Below are 11,881 nucleotides of genomic sequence, written 5' to 3' on the forward strand. Positions count from 1 at the left end.
TCCCGGGGGGGCAGCTTAGATCCGTGGGGGGGGTCCCGGCCAGCGCAGCGCCCATACTGCCCAACGCCGCCTCAGCATAGGGGCGCAGAGCGAAGCATTCTGGGACAGGGAGAGGGCCGACGACACGGATACGCTGGCAGAGCAGTGGATGACACACCAGCTCTGCTCTTGCACTAACACCCACACACACGTTCACTGACACACACACAGAGGTTGAGAGCGATGGATCTTCTTTTCCACGTCGATGCTCCAAGGGGGGAGGGGAGGATGAGGCGTTGAGCCGAGCCCCGGACTCAGTCAGCATCTGCAGTGCTGCTGCTCCTGCTGCGGTGCTCACACACACACGGACCTAACACATTAACACACACACACAGCCCGTTGCCTCTGGTCGGGTACTCCTCGACAGAGCAACCACGAAGACCGTCCTTCTCTCTCTCAGCCAATGGAGTCCCTCTCTGACGCTACGCTACAGCCGGGGAGAAATCCTGCCGGCCTGTTTTTCTGCTGCAGTGTCAGCTTTGGCGTATGTGTGAGTGTGAGAGTGCGTGTGTGTGAGGGAAAGAGATGTAGAAAGAGAGAGAGGGAGGGAGGGAGGGAGGGAGGGAGGGAGGGAGGGAGGGAGGGAGGGAGGGAGGGAGGGAGGGAGGGAGGTTCTATCCTGCTGTTGTGGTACGTGTGTGACACATCAGAATAGACTCCTACCAGCTCAGCCAATCAGAGACGAGCTGCGATATGCATGACCACTGACTGCAGGTGATTAGAGACAAGAGGGATAGAGAGAGAGACAGAGAGCGTGGGGGGTGGATGGGAGAAAGAGAGAGGAGGGAGAGAGATAGTGGGGGATGGATGAGAGAGAGAGAGAGGCAGAGGGGAAACGGGGGGGATGGAGGAAGAGAGATGAGAAAAGAGTAAGGAATGCTGTACCAGTTCAGCTAGCAGTGAATGAAATACAGCAGACGTGAAGCACAACAGTGACTGGAGGATTTACCTGGAGCATTGACTACACTATTTTCCATTAACAAGCACGCACAATATTACAAACTATAACACACATAAATCTTGCAAAATACATCATTTTTTCATTGGGGTGTGAGAGACAGAAATGGGGATCGAGGAGAAGAAAGGGGGAGTGAGATGAGGATGGAGGGTGAAAGACACGGGGGGGGGGGCAGAGAGCATGGAAGTGCCAGAGATTGTGATGGAATGGAACCTTGGGCAGGGGAGAGGCAACGGAATAGTTATCTGGAAAATGTAACAAGCAGCCAGAGACAGAGAAGACATAGGCCAAAAATCGAAATGCAACATCAATGAAAATATGGCATTATAGTTAGATCCCTAGTCAAAATGCATCAATATTACAAACTATAACACACAGAAATCTTGCAATTTTTATCATTTTTTCATTGGGGTGTGAGAGACAGAAATGGGGATCAAGGAGAGTAAAGAGGGAGTGAGATGGGGATGGAGGGCGAAAGACAAGAGGAGGAGGGGGCAGAGAGCATGGAAGTGCCAGAGACAGTTGGTGCCATCTCCACTTCTGGACGACTGCCATCAGGTTTTAATCCCCAGTGGAGAATATAAGGCCTGTTTATCAGCTCTAACCCCCATTCATCAGCTTTCACAACCAATAAACACAGCTACAACCCCCACAACCAATACAGCCCACAGCTCCCTACAAATCCCATGAAACTATTATCTTACGTTAACCCACTACCGTATAGTCTTGCCATCCCACTTAAACATTCTCAACATATCCCTAAAAAATAGAATTGATCATCTCAAACACACACACACACATACAGTACCAGTCAAAAGTTTGGACACACCTACTCATTCAAGGATTTTTCTTTATTTTTAAAAATGTTTACATTGTAGAAAAATAGTGAAGACATCAAAACTATGAAATAACACATATGGAATCATGTAGAAACCAAAAAGTGTTAAACAAATGGAGTTGGAACGCAGAGTGAAGGAAAAGCAGCCAACAAGTGCTCAGCATATGTGGGAACTCCTTCAAAACTGTTGGAAAAGCATTCCAGGTGAAGCTGGTTGAAAGAATGTCAAGAGTGTGCAAAGCTGTCATCAAGGCAAAGGGTGTTTTCTTTAAAGAATCTCAAATATAAAATATATTTTGATTTGTTTAACACTTTTTTGGTTACTACATTATTCCATATGTGTTATTTCATAGTTTTGATGTCTTCACTATTATTCTACAATGTAGAAAATAGTAAAATAAAGAAAAACCCTTGAATGAGTAGCTGTGTCCAGACTTTGACTGGTATTGTATATATACACAAACACACCTTTTAACATCTTACCCACACACCACAGTCCAGCGCCATCATCATCCGCTCCATCATCATCCGCTCCAGCGCAGTGTCCTTCACGGGCTGCCATCCCTGACCCTGCATGTGTGCAGATGAGAGGGACAGACCCTGGGCTCGTATCCCGCGGTGCCGCCGCCACTCAGCCGTGAAGGCTTGGCCACAGACTGAGCCTGTTGCCTTGGCGATGCTGGAATGCAGAGCCACTAGGTTGGACCCAAGGCACCGGGCGTATCTCAATAGTCTAATGTGGCTTCCTCTCCACGCCTCCTCTCCCCTTCATCTGCACTGATCTGCAAAGGCAGAGAAGGTGACAGCAACACAGTGGGACTATACCTACCGGGAATTCACTTCCACCTATCCAGTTCGTTCATGTCAGTACAGATTAAGGGAAGGAGACAAGGGCTAGTCAGACATTTTAGACCATTGAGATGCAGGAAAAAGGAAACCGCACACTGCTCTTGATAGTATCACTGATCTTTAATAAGCTTTACGTATCGGCCTCACGGCCTTCGTCAGAGCTTTTGTGAGTTTTTTTAAGTTAGCACCCTTATGTAGACCTAGCCCCACCCACATCCGTTCCACGCATCGAAAGGGGTTGGAGGCGAAGGAAAAACAAAGAAGTACTACCAAATATAACAATATGCATTTCATAAATATTCGAATAAAGTGTGTAAATAGGACGTATTAAACATTTCTGTAAAACTACAATGAAGACATAGACCTATAGAGCAAGACCATTGAGATGCAGCCAAGGTGTCCCAAACTACGGGGCACATCCTCCCGAAGGTTAAGGTTAGGGTTAGGTTTAGAATAAGGGTTAAGGTTAGGGTAAGGGGTAAGTTTAAGGTTATGATACAGGTTAAGGTTAGGGTTAGTAGATAGTTCATTTAAATTTTACTGATAGTTTGTAGATAGGTTATCTGTAGATGCTCTACAGACTATCCAAATAAAGTGTTACCCTAGATCTATAATCTAAATATCTTGAGCATTCTAGCACTATCTGCAAACAACTGTGGATTTATCATAGAATTGCATATAGAATAAATTACAGGATGTCTATGGGATTTAGAAAAATGTCTAACATCGACCAAGTGTGTATGAAAGGGGTGAGACCGGACTGACTAGGTTGGTGTGTAGTGTATTCCCCCTTTGGGAAAAACATAGATGGAATTAGAGTGAATTTGCATCCAATTTTCGTTTGGGAAGAGGGATGCCGGGATGGAGTGGGAGTTCATTCTCCCGGTGTTCTCGAGTTCCTATGTTTTCAGAGTGGCTCCTCCCTCTGCGGGTTGCTAGGCAACTATGTATCTGAGCAGAGCAGAGTGTTCCAGAGTGGGGGTTGGAGGAGGGGAAAGGGAAGAGCACCGGGGTCACTAGGAACAGACAGTCGCTCACAAGCATCAGGCTCTCTGATTGGATCGTTTGGTGTCCATGATAATAGTGCTAGCCCTATTATCATGCTGTGTGCTTTCTGTGACAAAGTTAATTTGTCCAGCAAGCACTGTAAATAATACAAATTGGGGTTAATCAGAATCTGTAGACTAAGTGTCTATAAATAAATGTTTTTTTTGCCACATGAGATTCTAATGAATCATCAGTGATTCATGAAACAACAGTTCACCATCAAGTCATCCCATCCCATCATATCTTCTATTTATTTCGTAAGAACAGTGGATTCATGTTGATATTTACGTCTGACAGTTGAGGTTTGAACTTTGCCAGTGTTCCTCTGGACTGGTTCCAACACCAGTCTGTTCACCGACTCTTCCTCTAATCCTCCTGTCTCCCAGTCCTTCCCTTAGCAAGCAGTTACTTTATCAACAGATAGTTTGTTGATAGTAGGACCATCTGTAGAGCATCTTTAGCAGACTGCCCAGACTACCCAAATAAAGTGTGACCAGATCTAGAATGCTCTACATACAATGCAGTGATAGCAAATGATCTCCAATGGTTCGGGATTCAAAACAGTGTCAAAATCCACATTTCCACAGACACAAAAGGGCTTACAAGATAAACGCCAGAGATGAACGTTTTAAACCAGCATCCGCTAACACTGTTAGCACATCAAGTGAGTGCTTGAGTATAATCTGGTAGATGGAAAAACGCACTGCCTTCAGCTACAGACAGCACTGTAATCTCCTAAAGCAGGATTCAGTACCGTCAGTAATGGCAACCTAAATGAATATATGGCCCCTGGGGACCAGACGTTAGAGTAGATTATGAGCAGCCTTACGCGACACTAAACCCCTAACCCCCACTGTTAAGTCACACACACACGTACAATTACCCACACACACACACACACACACACACACACACACACACACACACACACACACACACACACACACACACACACACACACACACACACACACACACACACACACATACAGGAATGTGTGTACGGTACACAGACACCCAACAAACACATACACATCAGAGGAGAGATAATAAAAATAAAAAATTGCTTCCATCTGACATTTTTGAGGGGTGGATAATTTTACTCCCAAGTGGAGATTGTGATGGAATGGAACCTTGGGCAGGGGAGAGGCAACGGAATAGTTATCTGGAAAATGTAACAAGCAGCCCGAGACAGAGAAGACATAGGCCTAAAATGAAATGCAACATCAATGAAAACATGGCATTATAGTTAGATCCCTAGTCGAAATATATCAATAACAACGGAAATTGACATTACATTTACAATTAAGGACATTCCCACATTCTGAAGTTCATTGACACTGAAAGCCACCCCATTTAGGTCATACAAATGTCTGATAATACTTGGGTGATGTCATTCCCAACACACACACAACCACACAATCTGTCTGATTAAATGTTAATTTGTTTCCTCTCCCTGGGTGCAAAGCTGCTTATGCTCACAGGGGCTGAAAGGGGATTAAATACACCAAAATATATAAACAGAAAACACAGCAAAGCCTTTGTGACCCTTCCCTTAACACATACACTCATAGTCATATACGCACACAGAGCAAAGCTATTTTACGCCCTAAATCTATCTGTGTCTCTGTCTGATTCCACTCTTTCTAGTCCCCACAAACACAAACACGGATGACAAGATGATCCTCCCTCTCAGTGTACACACACATCACCCGTGGACCTAACTCACACCCAGTGTACACAAATATCCAACACTGATTGATAGTGTTCCATTGATACACACACCATAGATAGTGCTTCCTGTACATGTTCCCTCTCCCTTTCTCTCTATGTGGTCTATTTGTGGGCTGAGAGATTGGTATAACACTATAACACTAAAGGCTTGGGTCAGTGGTCTTTAATGGAACACAATGCAGTGGGTCGGAGGTCTGTAATGGAAAAGTTCAACCCCAGAGAGAGCCTGGTGACCTTGGGGGAGGGGAGAGCTCCATTGGGGGGGGGGGGGGGGGGGGGGGGGGGGGGGGGGGTCAGATAATGTAATGTTTCAATGAACCATAGACTTAGATAGACATTGCATCATTGTATCTGTGACATTACGGCATCTGTGGGAGCACGGACAGCACCATTGAGGCCATCTCCATTTTAAAGTAGTACATTTTCTTCTAATATTTTTATAAGTTGGCAAACAAACTGAAAGGGTGCATACTGCCACCTGAAGTGTGTTGCTTGAAACGGTATAAAGTCAAGGTTGGCAATTTACTGCCGCCTGTAGATATGGAATGTTTGCTCATGAGTATAATTAATTGGCTGATCCCTCCTGGTGAACTGGATAGAATTATGTGATCCTACCTAACCCATAGGAAGTCCCACCTAGTTGACTACTTCAAAATGGTGAAAGTGCTCAATGGTGCTGCCCATGCTAAAACGGTCTTTTGGGCACTAGAGTCCTCGATCTCTATGCAATGAACAAATCAAGGCCTAAATACATCACAGACAGTGTCAGCAGCAAAGCACCCCCATCCCATCACACCTCCTGCTCCATGCTTCACGGTGGGAACCAGTGGTGTAAAGTACTTAAGTAAAAATACTTTGAAGTACTACTTAAGTCGTTTTTTGGTGTATCTGTACTTTACTATTTATATTTTTGACTACTTTTACTTCACTACATTCCTAAAGAAAATAATGTACTTTTTACTCCTTACATTTTCCCTGACACTCAAAAGTACTCTTTACATTTTGAATGCTTAGCAAGACAGGAAAATTGTCTAATTGTCTAATTGACGCACTTATCAAGAGAACATCCCTGGTCATCCTTACTGCCTCTCTAAACACAAATGCTTCGTTTGGGAATGTTGTGCTCCTGGCTATCCGTAAAAAAAACTGGAAAATGGTGTTGTCTGGTTTGCTTAATATAATATATTTTAAATTATTTATACTTTAACTTTTGATACTTAAGTACATTTAAAACCAAATACTTTTACTCAAGTAGTATTTCACTGGGTGACTTTTACTTGATTCATTTTCTTTTAAGGTATCTTTACTTTTACTGAAGTGTGAAAATTGGGTACTTTTTCCACCACTGTTGGGAATCACACATGCAGAGATCATCCATTCACCTACTCTGTCTCACAAAGACATGGCGGTTGGAACAAAAAATCGTAAATTTGGACTCATCAGACCAAAGGACAGATTTCCACCGGTCTAAAGTCCATTGCTCGTGTTTCTTGGCCCAAGCAAGTCTCTTTTTCTTATTGGTGTCCTTTGGTAGTGGTTTCTTTGCAGCAATTCGACCATGAAGGCCTGATTCACACAGTCTCCTCTGAACAGTTGATGTTGAGATGTGTCTGTTACTTGAACTCTGTGACGCATTTATTTGGGCTGCAATTTCTGAGGCTGGTAACTCTAATGAACTTATCCTCTACAGCAGAGGTAACTCTGGGTCTTCCTTTCCTGTGGCGGTCCTCATGAGAGCCAGTTTCATCACAGCGCTTGATGGTTTTTGCAACTGCACTTGAAGAAACTTTCAAAGTTCCTGACATCTTCCGTATTGACTGACCATGTCTGAAGGTAATGATGGACTGTCGTTTCTCTTTGCTTATTTGAGCTGTTCTTGCCATAATATGGACTTGGTCTTTTACCAAATAGGGCTATCTTCTGTATACCTACCGTACCTGGTCACAACACAACTGATTGGCTCAAACACATTAAGAAGGAAAGAAATTCCACAAATTAACTTTTAACAAGGCACACCTGTTAATTGAAATGCATTCCTCGTGAAGCTGGTTGAGAGAATGCCAAGACTGTGCAAAGCACAGAAGAATCTAAAATTGAAAATCTACTTTGATTTGTTTAACACTTTTTTGGTTACTACATGATTCCATGTGTCATTTCATAGTTTTGATGTCTTCCCTTTTATTCTACAACATAGACAAAAGTAAAAATAAAGAAAAACCCTGTAATGAAAAGGCGTGTCCAAACTTTTGACTTTTACTGTACATTCACACACGCTGCTGCTACACTCTGATCATTATTTGTGTATAGTCACTTTACCCTTACCTACATACATATGACATATTGCCTTGACTTAACCGGTACCCCTGCCCATTGACTCGGTACCAGTACACCTTGTACTAAAGCCTTATTGTTGTTCTTTTATTGTTACTATTTTTCCTTTAGTTGAGCAAATTGTTCTTACTTTTTTTAAACACATTGTTGGGGGCTCGTAAGTAAGCTTTTCATGGTAAGGTCTACTACACCTGTTGTATTCAGCGCTTGTGACAAATTCATTTTGATTCGATTTCTATGCATTTACAATGGAGAATAAAGCAGTAAGAATGCTCTCTGGTGGCAATCAATGTTACTGCACGGACCCAGAAAACAATACGGTATCTTCTTCCTGCTTTTCCTCTCTCCCTTTGACAAACATCCTGACCTTAAGGCCTTCATCTACAAAATAGCTTCCAATACTCTACTCAGCAAACTGGATGCAGTTTATCACAGTGCCATCCGTTTTGTTACTAAAGCACCTTATACGACCCACCACTGCGACCTGTATGCCCTAGTCGGCTGGCCCTCGCTACATGTTCGTCGTCAGACCCACTGGCTCCAGGTCATCTACAAGGCTATGCTAGGTAAAGTGCCGCTTTATCTCAGTTCACTGGTCACGATGGCTACACCCACCCGTAGCACGCGCTCCAGCAGGTGTATCTCACTGATCATCCCTAAAGCCAAAACCTCATTTGGACGCCTTTCCTTCCAGTTCTCTGCTGCCTGCGACTGGAACGAATTGCAAAAATCTCTGAAGTTGGAGACTTTTATCTCCCTCAACAACTTTAAAAATCTGCTATCCGAGCAGCTAACCGATCGCTGCAGCTGTACATAGTCCATCTGTAAACTACCCACCCAATTTACCTACCTCACCCCCCATACTGCTTTTATTTATTTACTTTTCTGCTCTTTTGCACACCAGTATCTCTGCTAAATTGTAATTACTCAATTTATTGCCTACCTCATGCCTTTTGCACACATTGTATATAGATTGTATATAGATTCTCTTTTTTTCTACCATGTTATTGACTTGTTTATTGTTTACTCCATGTGTAACTCTGTGTTGTTGTCTGTTCACACTGCTATGCTTTATCTTGGCCAGGTCGCAGTTGCAAATGAGAACTTGTTCTCAACTAGCCTACCTGGTTAAATAAAGGTGAAATTAAAAAAAAAAAAAAAAAAAAGGACCAAAGAAAGCATATTCAGACACAAGATACTGTATCATCATTTTAAGATTGACCATAAATACACCTTTTATTATGGTTAATTAGCTTTATATGAACAGTACACGGAGGATGAACAGCATTGAGACAAAATAGGGAACGTTATGCTATCATATGATACATAATCAGCGTGTACTTGTATCACTGTTGCTAACATACACAACCATATACAGAAACTAAAGGGTGAAAGGAAAACGAAGCACCGTTTCTCGCAGTATAAAAACAACTTCTGGTCAGCCATCCTTTGAAATGATGTAACACTTAGAAATACCCCCTCTTCCTCTTTGTAGGGAGTGCTGCTTTTCTTTCTCTGCCTCTCAATTTCCTGTCTCTTCAACATTGTCTCTCGACAGTTAAAGTCATTCCTACGGCACATCCGCTCAAAATACAAAGAGAGTTACAGGGCAGGCTTAATTCACGTAAGACAAAAAACGCTAAACACTCATTTTCCATCTTAAAATATATTCTCCCATTAACTCCTACTGAATTTGACCCTGTTATCCTGACCCTTTACTCAGTTGAGGGGAGAGCGATGCCATCCTGGTCATACTCATCCTCATGGTATGGCAGGCCCGGGTGTACCCTCTGGTGGTGCACCCTCAGGTTGCCCCTGTGGGCAAACCGCTTGCCACACTCCTGGCAGACGAAGGGTCTCTTCCCCAGGTGGACATCTCTCTGGTGGGCCCGGAGATTCCCGCTGCGGGCAAAACGCTTCCCACACTGGGTGCAGCCAAACGGCCTCTCCCCTGTGTGGACGCGGGTGTGCACTGTGAGCTCCGACGGAGTCAGGAAGCTCTTGTCGCATACTAAGCAGGGGTACATCCGCACACCTGTGTGGCGCAGCAGGTGCCTGCGCTGGTGGGATGGGTAGCTGAAGCTCTTGCCGCAGTACGGGCAGGTGTAGGGTCTTGCCCCGCCAAGTGTGTGTGCGTGACCGTGTGCATGTTTGTGAGCGTGTGTGTGTGTGTTGGGGTGTGGTCTGATTGGGTCCTTGGAAGCCAATGACCAGCGGTTCTGATGAACTACGCCCCTCCCTCTGTCGTCTCTTGGTCTCAGGCCTCTCTGGGATTGGTTGGTTTGGTCCTGTGACTGTCGGGGCTCTCTCTGTTCTAGTACCTGGTCTGGGCTCTGATCCAGGAAGCTAGGATCCTGAAGGTCTAGAGGAATCCCACTCGCCCAGGGGTCAAGCCCAGGAGACCTGTGGTCAGGTCTGGGGGAAAAATGTCCAACCCGGGGTTCTTGAAAGAAGGAAGTGGAGCTCTGGCTTTGAAGAGGTCTATGGTCTCCCTCCCAATGGGATACTAGCAAGAGATAGGAACAGAGATATTTAAAGAAACATCAAGAACGGAAGACAAAACATACAAACCAACAACTCCACAATAATTACATCTATAATTACTCTATGTTTGCAGACACAAGCCCAATGCAACAGAGGTTCACTTGATCTAAAGCACAAATGTGCAGATTGATTGGTTAAAGGTTAAAAGTCCTTACACTTTGCCTTGGTCTCTGGTGTGTCAGACAGGGGGTCTCCCAGCCTCTGGCTCCCAGCAGCACAGCTCCCCCCTGGCCCATGTCCCTTCCCCTCCACAGGGGCAGGGTGGGACTCCCCAAACTGTGGAAGAGGGCAATGTTTAAGCTGAAGGAAGAAAATAAAAAAGTTAATGTGGGGGCTAGCATCATTGCAGTGTTAAAAGCATTTGTTTTAGTTAATCTTTGAAAATACAACTCAACAATCTCAGTAACAAGACTGAAAGACAGACATTCTTATCATGTTAGAGAATGACCTCTTCTTTGACGGAAGTCCCCTCCAGCTCTGTCTCCTCCTTTTTCATCCTGGGGGGCTCCTTACACCCCCTGTCTTGGACCAGTGGGGGGGTCTCAGAGGCGGCATCCGACTCCCAGCTTGAACCTACACAGACGGAGCAGGACAGACAGTAGTTTAGTGTTAGTTTCAAAAGAAATGTTCCTAAAAATCAGTACAAGAGACACATCTGATTCTCTTACCAGGTCTAGGTTCAGACTGCTGCCTTGGGCTGTCATCTCCTATTTTCCTTGCTGGTCCTTCTATCACATCCAGTAGACCATCTCCTCCATCTCCTCCCTTCTTCAGCCTCCTCTCTGCCCGCTCCAGCCTTCCCCTCAGGGCTGTGATCTCCTCTCCTCTCTGCATCAGCTCTTCCTGCTGCTCACACAGACTGCTCTCGAAGATCTTGGCTATCTCACACACCGCCGCCGCCAGAAGAGAGTCCATGACAGTGGCTAGCTGGGCGTGGAAAGCATTCCTCACAGAGTCCAGCATCGTGGCAATAGTGGCGTCCCTTACCCCCTGCTCGGGAGGAACCAGGGGTAGATAAATAGGGCAGATGGTTACACCGAGACTCAAGGAGAGGAGGACTTCTGTGCTGTCAATCAGGTGGGGTGTGTTACCCAGGTGGGTGGTTAAGAAGAGGTGGTCACTAAGGTAGAAGACGCAGCAGTATTTTAGAAAGATGTGACCCTCTGACATACAGTGATGTGGGAGTCAACCTGCGTCTGTCTCTTCTCCACCACAATAATCTCGTTCTGAGCCAGTCTGAAGCATAACTACCTAGCCAACGTTAGCTACATAGCCAAGTAGCCAACACCCGTCCAGAATCTCTTCTCGTTAGATAGCTAACTTAGATCACTAACATCCAGTCTACATGCTAATAATAAAAGATGACACTTACCACAAAACAAGCACTATGAAGACTGCAACCAGGCGAATCAAGCTAACGTAGGATGGCTAAACAAGGTTAGCTCTGGATGGCAGGCTCAGCTAACGTTATCTAGCTAGCTCGTTAACAGAGATGCAAGAAACCTGTAAGAGCAACGTCTGCATGTAGCTACAGTACTTGTA

At 44.8% G+C, this 11,881-nt stretch overlaps 1 protein-coding gene across 1 annotated transcript; it reads right to left on the bottom strand.

Moving 5' to 3' along the window:
- Positions 1-9,012: 9,012 nt before the first annotated feature.
- Positions 9,013-11,881, bottom strand: LOC120047489 (zinc finger protein 629-like). Its single transcript, XM_038993022.1, has 5 exons — positions 11,712-11,881; positions 11,008-11,329; positions 10,788-10,912; positions 10,495-10,639; positions 9,013-10,301 (listed from the first exon to the last, which is right to left on the bottom strand). The coding sequence occupies exons 2-5, from the start codon at positions 11,300-11,302 to the stop codon at positions 9,511-9,513; spliced, it is 1,356 nt and encodes a 451-aa protein (XP_038848950.1). The 5' UTR covers positions 11,303-11,329; positions 11,712-11,881; the 3' UTR covers positions 9,013-9,510.

Source organism: Salvelinus namaycush, chromosome 5 (genome assembly GCF_016432855.1).
Source record: "Salvelinus namaycush isolate Seneca chromosome 5, SaNama_1.0, whole genome shotgun sequence".
NCBI lineage: Eukaryota > Metazoa > Chordata > Actinopteri > Salmoniformes > Salmonidae > Salvelinus > Salvelinus namaycush.

Bases quoted from the DNA above. Each gene is read 5' to 3' on its own strand.
- LOC120047489 (XM_038993022.1), bottom strand. From the start codon at position 11,302: ATGCTGGACTCTGTGAGGAATGCTTTCCACGCCCAGCTAGCCACTGTC. The intron at 10,913-11,007 runs GTAAGAGAATCA...CCGTCTGTGTAG, and splicing joins GCAGTCTGAACCTAGACCTG to GTTCAAGCTGGGAGTCGGAT. The intron at 10,302-10,494 runs GTAAGGACTTTT...ATCTCTTGCTAG, and splicing joins ACCAGAGACCAAGGCAAAGT to TATCCCATTGGGAGGGAGAC.